The following is a 14,391-nucleotide window of genomic DNA, read 5'->3' as shown; positions in this document are numbered from 1 at the left end:
CTGATATCACTGAGCCATCAATGCAGAAGGTGGAAAAGTCTTTGTCAAGGCGTTTCAGCCGGTAAGGTGAGCCTACAATGAGCAGCTCAGTTTTATCGCCATTGAGGCAAAGGTTGTGGGTGGCCATTGTGTTCTGGATGGTGCTGTAGGTGTTGTTTATAATGTCGGTATCACTGGACTGGTTTATATGATGAATCCAATTGTCTCTCTGCTGTGCACACATGCTTCCTTACAATTGATCCTTATGGACCATCCCTACTTTTTGCCAGACACAAAATATACTAGTCCAATAAATAGGAATGAAACCACTGGGGATGTCTTATGTAGATGAGGTGAGGATGAGCCGGGTTTTGTAGGTCAGACTGGGGACTGTCTCTTGGATGTGAGTATATCTGCATCCATCATTGGTCTTGTTTGGAACACAGGGTTCCCGATTGATGGATGGCGGGTTACGTTTCTGGGACACATGGGAATGGGTCTAGGCTTCAGCAGGCCTCCTTCTTGGGTAACTGTTTCAGGTGCTCAGATGCCTTCTTTTGAGGCATGGGGGCTACGGCTGTTTAAGGCACGTGTAGAGGCGCGTACCTTCTTTATTTCTACTTGTACTTGGCGATGGTGCTGTTTTTTGAGCTAATTGGTGGAATTGTTAGACACAGCAGATGTTTGGTGGGGCAAGGGTCTAGCAATTTGTGTGGGCAGTGACAGGCTCTTTGGCTGTGGTTCTTGGCGTGGTTGCTGTGGTCACTTGACGAGAAGCAGACAAGGTCTGCTAGTGCAGGGTCTACACCAGCTGGCTATTGCAGTATAGGTGATCCTGGTCACTGGGTTAGGCATATGTCTCTGTTGCCAGCCTTTACCAGGATTTTGGTAATGCAGGTAGGTCTGTGATATTCCATCTCTGGGACCTTGTAGTTTCATGTAAACTGCAGGCTCTGACCAGATGGCAGGGCACTGATGGTACTGTTGTGATTGAGCATTGTTTGTGTGTGTGGAACAACATGGCCGGTGTAGCAACTGTAATGATGAAGGACACCCGCATGACTGACATCTGACATCAGGTATCAGGTCATTCGCCGTATTGACCTGAGCGAATGGTGTACCTCTCCAAACAGTGATTGTGTCATAGTGGGTTGAGGGTCTAGTACTCTTCCACATTTTCGCAGCATGTGCAATTATTTCCCGAAAGGGGGCACTAACTGTAAAATAATTCTCTGAGTTTACGATCAGTGGGATATCCTATAATTCTTATTTTAGTTCTCAGAATATTTGGGTTCTCCTTGGTTTTTAGGTCGTTTATTACTGTGCTTCATTTTTTATGTTATATGTTGTACTTTTTCTATTGTTTGTCTGTTATGCGCCATCATGCCTATGGGTCCATTGAGCGCTATATAAATAAATGTAAATCTAAATGAAAATGTAGGGATGTGTAAAGTCAGTTAAATAAATAAGACTGCCTCGTTGGGTGGAGCTGTTACCAGTCAGGCTCCCAGTGCCAGCATTGGATTCCTTTTGCTCCCCTTAAACTGAGTTCAAGGTATTTCGACGGCTCAGACATCATCAGGTCCACAACCTGGGGCTATTAACAGCTTGGAGATGCGTGCGCCTTTCAGAACACATTCCCTGGGTGTGCTTCAGAAACAGCACTTCCCAAAGGTGTCACCCTACATATGGCTGGTGGGCCTTTAATTCATATGCTACAAAAGCAGATCTGGCAGCCCTGCAGAGGGTGCCCATACTGCTCAACACTCCCATGAGTTATCTGCTGCCTGCAAATGCTATATGTCCATCTCTAGTTCCTGTCCACTTTCACATGGATGATTAGAACATCAGCCTTCCATCTTCCCATTGTGTCCCCAAACGGTAGGTGACGTCATCGTGCACATGCCATCCTAAGGCATTGAAGTACCAGTTCTCTCTAGAGGGGGTATTCATTATTTACAATGCCAGTACAATCTTCTGCAGAATATAGACCTAATTCTTGCCATCTGCACATTTATAATGGACAGTGATGAGTATGATGGCGACAATGCAGTCACATTGTAGTCTGCACGCTCGCAGACAGACCGAGGTGCCACAGTTGGTACTAGCCTATTAAACGTCCATCACAGGCATTTCAGGATCCCCCGGTGGCTAAATTTGATTTGATTGGTATCCCTGCAACTCCGGTACTCGGATGGGAATTATTGTCAAATGGATTGGATGTGTTCTTTGAGGCAACTCGTGACAGTGATGAAAGTGGCAAGACATCCATGCTGTTCTTCTTTGCAGGTGGGGCGGGTCACAAAATCTACAATTCCTTTGATACAGGGACGGCACCTATGACAGGATGATGTATGCTCTCAAGGACTATTTCTGCCCTCTTGCTAACGCTGATTACTAGCGGTTTCAAGTATGGCAAGCAGTCACGTGCCTCAGGAGTTATTAGACACGTTCCACACGTGTCTGAGAGAAGTAGCACTATTATGCCTCCTACAGGAAGACAAAGCAGGGGCACAAATAATTCAACAGTACTTTTCCACACCACTCCACCAGCAAATATTGAGGGAGCCTGGAATTTCACTTCATCAAATTCTTGATCTGGGCAGGTCCCATGAATTTGCTGCCACCAGAGCCTCCCCTGCAGAAGAAGCGATTAAGTCGCTGCTCGTGGAAGAAACTCATGCCGCTGAGACCCATCCAGCACAAATGCGAAGGATAGTGGCAGGCCACAGCACCCACCCCCAAGAGAAAACGACTTGCCCAGGAAACAGTGCGGCTCTTGTGGAGGTTTCCTGCCATATGAACAGTGGTGCCCAACACCAATTGAAACATGCAGAAGATGTGAAAAACACAACCATTTTGTAAAGGTGTGCATAGCACCATGGCGACTACATCTAACCGACTGAAACTCACCTCAAGACTGAGGCAAACAAGAGTTTCTGCTATCCAAATAAAGCCCCATACTACATGTAAACAATGAGGACATTGAGGACATATTTTTCATCCAGACTATCTACTAACAGGGACTTCCCAGCAGAGAAAGCTTTGGCTGGAAAGGTTTAAGCATATTGCTGGTTGCCTGGAGCCACGTACCTGACCTCGGTGCACTGGTGGAGTAATAAAGGATTGTGACCCCCTTCTGGTGCTTGTCTGGTTTGTGAGGGGTGTGTGTGCACCGGTGGATCATGGTGAACACCGGTTTATTGTTCATGCCGTGCTCCCTTGGGCCTCTTACAGGTTACATTGGCATGTCGATTCCTGTCCGTGGTCTGAGGCCGCCAAGCAATGAAAGCTAATGTAAAACATCACCTGTGATGTGCACCCCACATCCCAGCGGCCACGTCATCACATATGCCATGGCCCAGTTTGAACTCTGCACAAGGGTGGAGAATTAGGATGATTTTATCTCTTGTGGATACTATGGGGGTCATTATGAGTACGGAGGTAGCCATGGTGCTATTAGCACCATGGCTACCCCCAAACTGCATACCGGGTCTGGGTTCCCTGAATGGGGAAATACCGGGCCATTCCAACCTTGGAGGACCCGGTATTTCCTATATTCAGGGAACCCATCCCCATTTCCATTCGAGCCCCCATAGGGCTCAATGGGAATGGGAAGGGAGCTAATAAAGTTAGCTCCCTGATCCTTTAGCAGCTCCCACTAAGGGCGCCTGGTAAAACCAGCCATCCTTAGTGGGACCCGTTAAAGGACCTCGTAATGCGGCGGTAAGGGGTTAACGGCACCGGCACCCTTACCAGCGCTATTAACCCCTTACCGCCAACCTCGGAATGAGGCCCAATGTCTCTAATAACAAGTTATGCTTTGTCTCAAACATATAACATTTTGTATGTCTACAGTACAATAAACAATGCACTGCTTTTCCCATCATTTGGGCTTGGCAGTAATTACAGACACTTTCAGAAACGTACAATGCCTCCCAGTCTCTCACTTTGTAGAATAACCACACCCTCAGGTGTGTCAGGATAGGGTAACTTCCGGTCGATTCAGCCTTTATTCATTTCCGACAGAAGGGCCCACTGGGGGCAATCACTCCTGACTGTGGGTGTAGCTAACAGCCTCTACGATGCAAACAGGGAAACATATGGCATTTCTACTCCTTTTTATACAGATGCCACTTTGTGGCCATGGTTATTGGTAGATGAACGTGAACATGAAATTAAGAAATACAGTGACTATGGTGTCTAGTTTATTTGCTAGCACATTTTGTTTGAAATCTTGCTTTTTGGAATAATGGGCTCTTCTAATAATTGTTGTTTATATTGTGATTGCACCTGTCCGAATTTACAGGGATTGTGTGTTTGCCTTACAGATCAAGATGACTCGGCTCCAGTACTAGTCTGTGACATCAATGCCCAGCACATCCCAACAGAAGATGGCGTCAAATGCCAGTGTTTTCAAGGGTTCACGGGGAGTGGCCACTCATGCGAAGGTAACAATTGAGAGTGGTAGAAAATAAATACACAAACGTACATGGGCTAGCTGCTTATGCCCCTCTGTTGCACAGATGCAATGCTGTGATCTGAATGAATTGCATGGGCATGTGGCTACAGGATCTTGGCTGAAAATGTGAAAAAGGAAAAATTGACATCATTTATGCAAAGAGAAGACATGCAAAAATACAAAACTCTCATATTTTGCATCTATATCGCTATGTCTCTGGTCACTGGAATTTTTGATTCTGGCAGTCTCCACCTCATGTAAAAGGGGAGAAGCCCTTGGCAGGTTTGAACCTGTGATCCACATGATAGAAGCAACTTTTCCAAGCAGATCACCTAAACACCTGGTGGCACATAGCCTGGCAGGCATCCATGGGCAGCCTACTCTGGCACCTACTTCACTCAGCCCCAGAACCTGAGGGATTTGCTGTGCCCTGCCATGCATGCAGCGATGAGTAGGGGAATATATGTGATTCCCTGTGTTAGCTTCCCCACACTTCCAAATTCAATCGAGCAACAGATATGGGTTGCAGGCGGAAAACAGTGAAGTTACCTACCGAGGTATAATTCACGCACAGCATGCAAATGGTTAATATCATTGTGGGGTGAAGATGTTTCCCCACAATTAGTCCCAAGTGAGCAGGGCTGACCCAATTCAGAAGCATTTCGAAAAATGAGACTGTTTTAAAATAATGGTTTGAAGTGGGGAATTTTGCAACACAACTTTCTAAATGTTAGGTAAGAGCCTTTGCATTTTCAATCTGTTATTTAGAGGAATGTGAATTATTGAAATACGGTTGATGCCAGGTCACCAATAATACACTTAACAGTTTTCCAAACATATTTTATCATGGCTCAGTCCAAAGATATTATGATTCCCTTTCACAACAATATATGGGAGCGTTGCCACATTAACACACATGTTCATGCTGATTGTTCTGAAATCAGATCCTGCGATGTGTCAAGGTTATCTGCCGTACTGCTCACCGGCAAAGGCTACTGGTTGTGTACAAAGCAAATCTGGGAGCCCACCATGCGTACATGGTTTATGTGACCAACAACATATGCCTGCAATGCCCACTCTCAGCTTGCACCCAAAGCAGTTCATGAGGCCTGTTAACAATATATGTCAGTTCTGCTCCCTTTCATGCTCCTTGTGTCACAAGTATACTACGAGGCTTGAAAATAATATATGCAAGTGATGTCGCCCAGAGCAAATGACGAGGCCTGTCAAAAAAATATATACCAGTGCATACCCTTTTTTAAAATGAATGGTACTAAAGTAGATGATGAGATTTGACAATACTATATTTCAGCGCTGCTCTCGATTCATGCTGTGTACCCAAAGAAAGTCTGGGATCCCTGTGTCAGCAATGTAGGCAGTACTGCCAATAAAACGCATGTTAATGCAGCGCATACCACCCCCCCAAAAAATGAGGAACCCGGTGTCAAAAATCTAGACGAGCATTGCCACTGTTACACATTATCATGCTTTCTGTATCCAAACAGAATCATAGGACCTAGATTATATGCCAGCATTGCCACTATAAATCATGTTTTCATGGCACTTGGGGCATCCCTTTGGCTCTCACTGCCCCCTCCCCCACTTGTGCCCAATAGAAAACACACACACACCTGCTTACCTGCAAACACAATCTCCTCATTCTAGTCCTCTCCTCTCTTAGCAGAGAATATCAACCCTGCCCAGGAGGTGTACCCGCCTTCACCACTTTTTCTCCCTACTCCAGTACTTTCTGACCCCAAACCCAGAATGTGTGAAAAAAAAATAGGGCCTGGGGCCAAGATTCCTTGGGGTCCTCCAATTCGAGTACTTCCAGGCTATCATTTATCCCTGGCTTGTGGAAACAAGGCTCCCAAAGCAGGGAAAGCCTGCACTGATCACGAGTGTGGGATTAGCTCGGAAAAGTGTTTGGGCACCGCTATATGTACTCCAAGGTAATCAACTCTCAAATGATGATGCAACAATATGGGTCGGGTGCAAACCCTTAGGAAGTGCCTCTGCACAAGGCACCAGTTAAACAAGAGGAAAAGGGACCAAGGATGCTATGAGGGCTGCACACCCTAAAACTGACTAATAAGTTAAGTAACCAAAATCTTGTTACAATCATGAAATAATGACAAAATTCAAAAAAGTAAAAGAGAGGTGATCAATTTAATGAATCATATTGTTAGCAAGTGCCAAAAGGCCAATGCATTTTGGACCACCCCCGGTCCTTTATCAGGGCAAGATCTGAAGTGCATGTATTACAATCATCTGCTGCCACAGGCAATCACTGCGTTGATCACCAACTCGCAGAATATACAATTTATATTCTGGAGAGTCCTAGCGAACCTGACAGTTCACCGGTTTATGATGATGTAGTCATTGCATATGTAGTTACACAGACTTCCGCACTAGCTGCTTTTTTTGTGAAACCCCTTATGCTGGTTGCTGTACCGGGTAAACATGCCAGCCATATTTTCAGCAGGTGATTGTAATACATGTGCTTCAGATCCTGCCCTGATGAAGGACCGGGTGCGGTCCCAAATACATTGGCCTTTTGGCACCTGCTAACAATAAGATTCATTAAATTGATCAGCTCTTTTTTGATCCGCAAGTGAGAGGCATTCCGAAGGGGGTGAGACTCCTTCCCTCCACCCTAATGGGCCAGGCACCACTGACTCTCTTCCAAGTAGTGTGAGTATCTGTAATATAAATCTGTGCCGATGCCACAAGAGTGGTTGGGCGTCTCATGTCAAGTAGGCCAAATCTGTCAACGGGTCTTGCACCTACACACAAAATGCACATCATTGTTTAAATGCATGGCTCTCTGACACTCAAGCAATATTTGTAATTGTTACAGAAATGCACCCACATTTAATGAAAGAAAACATACAAAGTTAAGTGCATCATGTATAACCTTAGCACATGGAAGTCCCCACCAAAACAGATATGTTCATTAATTCATTGTGTGCTTTTTTGCAGATATTGATGAGTGTTCAACTGACATTGCTCTTTGCAATCAAACCCAGTCAGACTGCACCAATACCGAAGGGGGCTATGTCTGTAAATGTTTCCAGGGGTACAACGGTGATGGACTTCAGTGTCAAGGTAAGAGCTGGGATGAAGATGACCCCATGTAACATCCCCATCCCCAGAGGGATTTGAACCTTTCACCCCTTACTTCTGATGATACACTAAGTATGATTGTTGCTGATTTTTTAAATCAAGCTATAAACAGGATGTAGCTATTTTCAAAGAAAAAGTAATAGAAAACCACACTGCATCAGCCACCACCAGCCACACCGCTCGCCTTGCGATCATCTACCAAAACACCTGTCAGAACTTTAGGACTGAAAACAAGCGGAGGGAAAGCATTGCCTGTCGCACGAGTTAAGACCGGATGCACAGCATCTAACAAACCTCACAAGGCAGGCACAACCGATCTCCCACACTCCCCGGACACAACATGTTCACACCAGACAAATGACTTATCAGTGTAATCACTACTAGTAAAGTAGCATTGGATTGTTTCAACAGAAGTTTTTCATTTTATGCCACTTGTAAGAGCCTTGTTCTTTTGAGTTGTAAAGCCCTTTTGTAAAGGGAACCTATTTATGTCTGGCAGATATTGATGAGTGCATGCTGGGAAGGCATGCCTGTACAGCACCTGCAATCTGCACAAACACAGAGGGCAACTACACCTGCACCTGCCCTGATGGACTGCTCATGAGTGGCGCCTACTGTGAAGGTAACTTTGCATTATGGCATTTTTAGGGGGTTTGGAGTGACTGCCAAAATTGTTTGTATATTTACTGTGCAACACGCTGGAGGCATTAAAAGACTCACATTTCCTCAAGGACAATCTTTGAGAGTGCTACTATATGTTTATTTTTCTGCGTGCTTCATCCCAAATTCCCTGTTGCACATGGTTAGTGTTCAATTGTTTGTCCTGTCAGTTTGTCTTCTTTGACTTATAACTGTACAACACTTACGACCCACATTTAATTATGATAATTCCACTTTATTTTCTTATTTTAGCCCAACCGCACCCACTGCCCAGCTATGTCTCATAATCCACATTAAGCGTGTTTGACTATATACCGTTACCAATATTGTGGAATGATCTGCACAAAACTCTATAGACCGATTAGTGCAGACCAGTCTTTAGACTGTATCAATCTTGTACTCCTATACCTGTTTGCTGTATTCATGATTTTCATTGTCCATTGCATACAGCGCTGTAACGCCTTTGAGTGTTGTGTTGGAGCTATATAAAAGGGGGATTAAGTGATTTGATTGAATAAAACGGGTCTATTCACAGATCCTCGATTACACACTCATTGGCTCTCACCCACCAAACTCTTCTCCGGTGTCCCCGCCCGCGGAAGCCTGTGTCTTCGAATTCCCCCCTTCCCCATGGCCCCTGCTGTCCTAAAAAATGAGGTGTTTCGACACCCATTTCCTCCCTTGTCACCTTGCCTCCCGTGTATACGCCTAATGGGGGTGCTCCTTTGCCCCCCTTGCACTCCATCCACCCCATCCTGAGACCCGTTCGCACAATGCCCCCTGACTTTACTCTCCTGTCCCATCCAACTCAGTGCCTTCACCCCATCTTCCCACAATCTCCTTAACTTCTCTTCCATGGTGCAGCATGCTCCACTTACTGGTCCAGACTAGCGACCACTGGAAAGAAAGAGGACTAGGTGTTGACTCTTTCAGTGTTCTCTGTGCGGGCCAGTCGGTGGCCCGGGGATTCTGCTCCCCATTTTTTGCGAACATGGATTTGACAAGTCCACCTTTGAGGAACATGGGTAGAACCTAAAGTGGCATGAGCAAAAAAATATAATAAATATAGTATTAAACTGTTAGAAAAAAGATATTTAATATTAAAATGTATGTAAACATTAGAACAAAAGTACAAAATAAATTGGAAAATGAGTCCTTAATTTTTGAGGAATTTAATACATCTTTCCATCAGACACACGGAGCTGCTTGCATTTTTGCTGAATCCAACAACCTACTACACCCTGCTCAGTCTGGCTTGCGGCCTCGCCACGGAACTAAAACCACACTGATCTCGATCTGGCACAACCTCAAAGTCACAGCAGACTCTGAAGGATGTGCCGCTCTGGTTCTCCTTGATCTCTCAACTGCCTATGATACTGTTTACCACTCAACCCTCCTCGACCGGCTCCACTCCCTTGGAATCCGAGACTCAGCACTCTACTGGATTACCTCGTTCTTTAACAACAGGAAACAAATCACTATCTTTTCACCTTTTACCTCCTCAATTCGCCCAGTGAACACCAGAGTACCCGAGGGCGCGTGCCTCTATCTGCTCCTTTTCAACCTCTACATGACCCCACTGCCAGGGATCATCAGCTCGCACAACCTCACCTGCTACAATTATGCTGACGACACCCAAATTATCCTGAGAATCCCCAAAACGGACTCTGGTCAACGGCCCGGTTTAGCAGTGCCTCAGTGACATAGACCAATGGATGACTAGAAAACACCTCCTTCTCAACCCAGGGAAAACACAGATCATGGTGTGCGGCAACACAGCTCTGCTCCCACAACCACTCCCATGGCCTCCCTCGGCACCCTTCCACCCTCCTACCTCCAACACAGTCAAAAACCTTGGTTGCACATTGGACTTGGGCCTAACCCTGTGCCACCAGATCAATTATGTATTCAAATCCTGTCACTACCACCTCAGGCTCCTGAGACGCATCTTCCCTTATCTCCCCTTCCCCAACAGACTGGCTTCTATTATGTCCATTGTCATGTCCAGACTGAACTGTGCAAACTCCATGTACCTGGATGCTCCAGCCTATCAACTTAACAAACACTAAAGAGTCCAAAACGCAGCTGCTAAACTCCTCCTTGCTCTGGGACGAAGGGACCACATCTGGCCTGGTCTCCGCACCCTCCACTGGCTACCTATTGGATGAAGGGCCATGTTCAAAATCCTCTGCATCACCCACAGAGCAGTGCACAATGCTGCCTACAAACCAAAGGGGTTCAGGCCTATGCAGCTGCGGGCTGCATGCACCCGGCTCGACCACCAAGGCATAGCTGTTGGTATATGATCAATAAAGGATACCCTGTCTACCTAGGAATAAGAACCTAGAACCCTGCACCGGAGGCACTGAAGTAACTATGCTTGGTTGGACTCTCCAGGGAATCATGCGATAACCCAGGAAGCACCCATCAACCCAGCTTAAAATTCCACCAAAGACCCGAAAAAATTGGCCCTCTTAGTCCTACTACAGAGTGTTTGGAAAAGGACCGCCTGGCCGAGATATCCCAAAATGCTCTCAGCTGCCAGTTTACCTCTCTCTGAAATCCACTACCACGAACCACCAGGACAGACACGGCCAGCGCATTGAGCTCTGAAAGCATCCCAAGGAGGGGGGCCACCAATCGATAGCCACAGACACTCATTCCTACCAATATGCTTACTCTCCACTTTACATCAACAAACAATAGAACGCAGAAACACCGCTTGGTCAATTCGGCCTAGCTGCACAAGTACCTACATCGCTCATAGAACACCTCAACAGCCTGGTAGAACGCAGCTATACTCCACAAAATATCTGCCGGCACACGTAATCTCTTAAACAGGCCCTAGGGCAGCCAGAATGCAGACTCGGAGACCACCATCCTTGCTGCGCACATTACACTGATCTCTCACATTCACTGCACCACACCTAGCATTAGAATGCAGCCAACTCAGGCAAACCACTCTGGCGACACACATAAGTTCACCCAAACACTATATGCTACACTACTGTATCTACTGATACGGACCATGGACCCCAAGGGCGTTCAACCCACAGCGCTTTGAGATAATGCCAGTGGTACATAAGGCACTTTACAAATGCACCATAACATAACATACTGCTGTTATCCATTAAACAACATGCACACAACAAACATGAATTCTAATCTTGCTCATACATACTTGTTATATAAATAAATACAGGGATCAAAAAAATATGCCTTGAAGTCAATGTATGTCTGGTAAAACGTTTGGGGGACATTTTGCAATGCTCTTTGTCAGTCATTCTTTAAAAAATGCAAATTTCATGCAGTGACCACCAACATTAACACTTACTTACTGTTGGGTTCCCGGCAAGCCATTTTAAAAATTTACAAGGTGGAGTACAAAGGTGAAGTGGAAAAGCAAGCACCACCACCTTTGTCCCGGGAGGATAACTCAGGGGCAACGTGCTCGCCTTAGAAACAAGACGACACGGAGCAACGCAGGTTCGATCCCAGGTCCGCGCTTAGAAACCTGTGGGTATTAAGCGTGTTATAAATAACCTATCATATCATACTCCTCATGTATACTCCCAGTGTTATAAAAAAAAAGTACATGCAGCGTAAAAAATATGCTTTTCAGTTAGCATTTACCAATCGATTCTTATGGAATCTGCCTGCTTTCAGCATGTGCTAAATGAAGGCGGATTCCGTGGCATTGGAATCCATTCCCTTTGTGCCTGGATGTATAGCACATGCAGTCATAAAACAACATGAATTGACAAGACGCAAGAGGAAAGTCTGGTACAGATGTTATCTCTGCGTTATGCCTCTTCTCAACATTGTAAGCATGTGAAAATGGGCTGGTTTGGAAAGTGGAAACATAAAAAGCATAGCACCTTCCTTCTACACCTTCATTTTCCACACCGCCCATTACAAAATAAGTCCTTTTGTATTTTAAATTCATGGTTTCAGGACCGACTCTCTCTGAAAAAGGTCCCATTACTACTGCTCTACCTCTGACACAAAATATTACTAATTGTGAAATAATAGATGTCATTACTAATGCTCTGATTTCCTGTAGCATAGCAATCTATTACTAGTGCAAGAGTAGGAGTCGTTGTAACCAAGGTTAGCAGTAAGAAATCACAGCCTTATTACGCTGTCCTACTTCCTCGTCTCATACCTTATTCTGTGAGGATGCAACAAGCCCGGTGAAGCCTTTGGACCTCATTACAAGTTTGCCGGTATCCCACCGGTAATTCTAGCGGGATACCGGCATCTGAACTTTTCAGCTGCCTGATATCCTGGTACTACCGGGATATTCCAGGTGGCAAAAAAGGCGGCAAATCCCCATTCAATAGGGACCCTATAGGGGGGATTGCCAGTATTTCTGGCACCGGTGCTAGAAATACTGGCTGTGTTTTGCCATTGGGGGCCTGATTTACCTCCAGCTCTTGGCTGGTGGTAAATCAGTGAAGCCCCACCGGCAAACATGTAGTTTGCCGGTGTGGGGAAATTGCTGGTCACGGAATTACTGGCAATTTTCCCAGACCAGCAAATTTGTAATGACTACCGTTGTCTGACAAATGTTGGATTATGAGTATGTCTTGCAACAACCATGGCCCATAAGGAAATGCAGGTTTTAACAGGCTACAGAGGCAGGGTAGGGCAAGTCAGAAGAACTTGCTACTATAAGCTCAACATGAGTAACCACAACATTGCTGCCCACAAAGGAACAGGGCCATAATCAGGTGGCTCAAATGCAGGTGTCAAACAAACAAGCAATAAAGAAAACGCATTTATGAAAGACAACGTTTGAACCACACCACAATGACTATGAGACGACTGTCCAACCAGGGCTCCTCCAACCAAAACTCACTGAGTGTTAAAATTGATTCACCGGTGAACACATCCCAATTCCATATGAACAACAGAAGGGCCCCAGGAAACTAACAGAGAGAAAACATCCAGAGAGGAAATGAAAGAAGATTACCCACACAAAAAAATGCAACAGAAATGAGGGAACGCCAACTGAAACAATGGGCCCGTTTCTACAAGCTCACAAACACAACTGGGATAGAGAGTAGTACACTGACCAGCTTCAACAAAGCAAACTACATCAACCCATAGAGTGAAAAGTAGACTATAGGCCAAGAGCATTGGAGCATAGACAAGATTGGGATCAATGAGGTACAAGGCTTCAAAGTGATCCAAAGTGAGGATATATACCATTAGAGGAGGTTCACTGACCATGGAAGAATGCCACAGAACATGTTTCACACCTATTTTCTCATGTTTTGGGATAAGGCCACGTTCCTTTGGTAAGGGGATGTTAGGTGCATTCTTAGGGGTCGGTCAAGTGGCACAGCGAGTAGAGGGCTCACTTTGACATCCGTGTAGAGCCTGCTAACGTACCCGGCAGGGCCAAACTCAGCCTTTCATCCTTCCGAGGTCCATAAATGAGCACCACACACCGTGGGTAATAATAAGCAGCGCTCAGATACCTGAGGGTTCGTAGCACTATATAAATGCCAAATTATTATTATTATTATTAGGGGGCCAAAGGAGTCTTTTGAGAAAGTTATTTTGGTCACTATCATGTATTGCGTGTTACAATGGCCTCATAGTTCTGTCCCTTAAATGGCTGCTGCTGTCGCCGGGGCTCTATAGACTTCCATGCGGGGGAATTATATTATTGTCATAGTTTGAGAAACGCAGAATTCCATTGCATTTCCTTCCTAATGCTGCGTTGGTTCTATCAATGTCAAATTAGCAAACTGTCCTGTGAGTTTCGCAAGATCCGATATTGTTCTAGAAATGAGGACCACATCATCCTTAAATATTAGCATATTAATTTGTTCGCTTCTCAAAATGAGGGAATCAAAAATATTTGCAGAGGGTTTCGTCACCCCCCTATTGAAGAACAAATTGAAAAGGGTTGAGCTCCAATAGGCAACCATACCTGACACCCTTTTGAAAGGTAATTGTCAATTCGCTCCCCTTGTGGACCCCACCTAACCAGGGCCGTTCAGTTCTGGTATAAATCTATAACTGCGCGCAGAAGTGGAAGTGGTACCCTCTTTTTCTTCAGGACACGTCAGAGTTCGCTTTTTGGGATGCTGTTGAAGGCAGCCTTGAGGTCTGTGAAAGTCAAGTAAATTGAATTCCCCCATGATGTAGCC

The 14,391-nt window shown here is 45.4% G+C and overlaps 1 protein-coding gene across 3 annotated transcripts in view; it reads left to right on the top strand.

Moving 5' to 3' along the window:
• The window catches only part of EGF (epidermal growth factor), a 775,649-nt gene that overhangs the window by 532,555 nt on the left and 228,703 nt on the right, over nt 1-14,391 (top strand). For all 3 annotated transcript variants that reach the window (XM_069630734.1, XM_069630733.1, XM_069630732.1), the window contains 3 exons: nt 4,311-4,430; nt 7,424-7,549; nt 8,067-8,189. In XM_069630734.1, the coding sequence (XP_069486835.1) occupies nt 4,311-4,430; nt 7,424-7,549; nt 8,067-8,189 (369 nt within the window). The remainder of the gene's footprint in view (nt 1-4,310; nt 4,431-7,423; nt 7,550-8,066; nt 8,190-14,391) is intronic.

Source organism: Ambystoma mexicanum, chromosome 6q (assembly GCF_040938575.1).
Source record: "Ambystoma mexicanum isolate Mex_15411 chromosome 6q, UKY_AmexF1_1, whole genome shotgun sequence".
Classification (NCBI taxonomy): domain Eukaryota; kingdom Metazoa; phylum Chordata; class Amphibia; order Caudata; family Ambystomatidae; genus Ambystoma; species Ambystoma mexicanum.
This window is presented reverse-complemented; position numbering and strand designations above follow the sequence as displayed.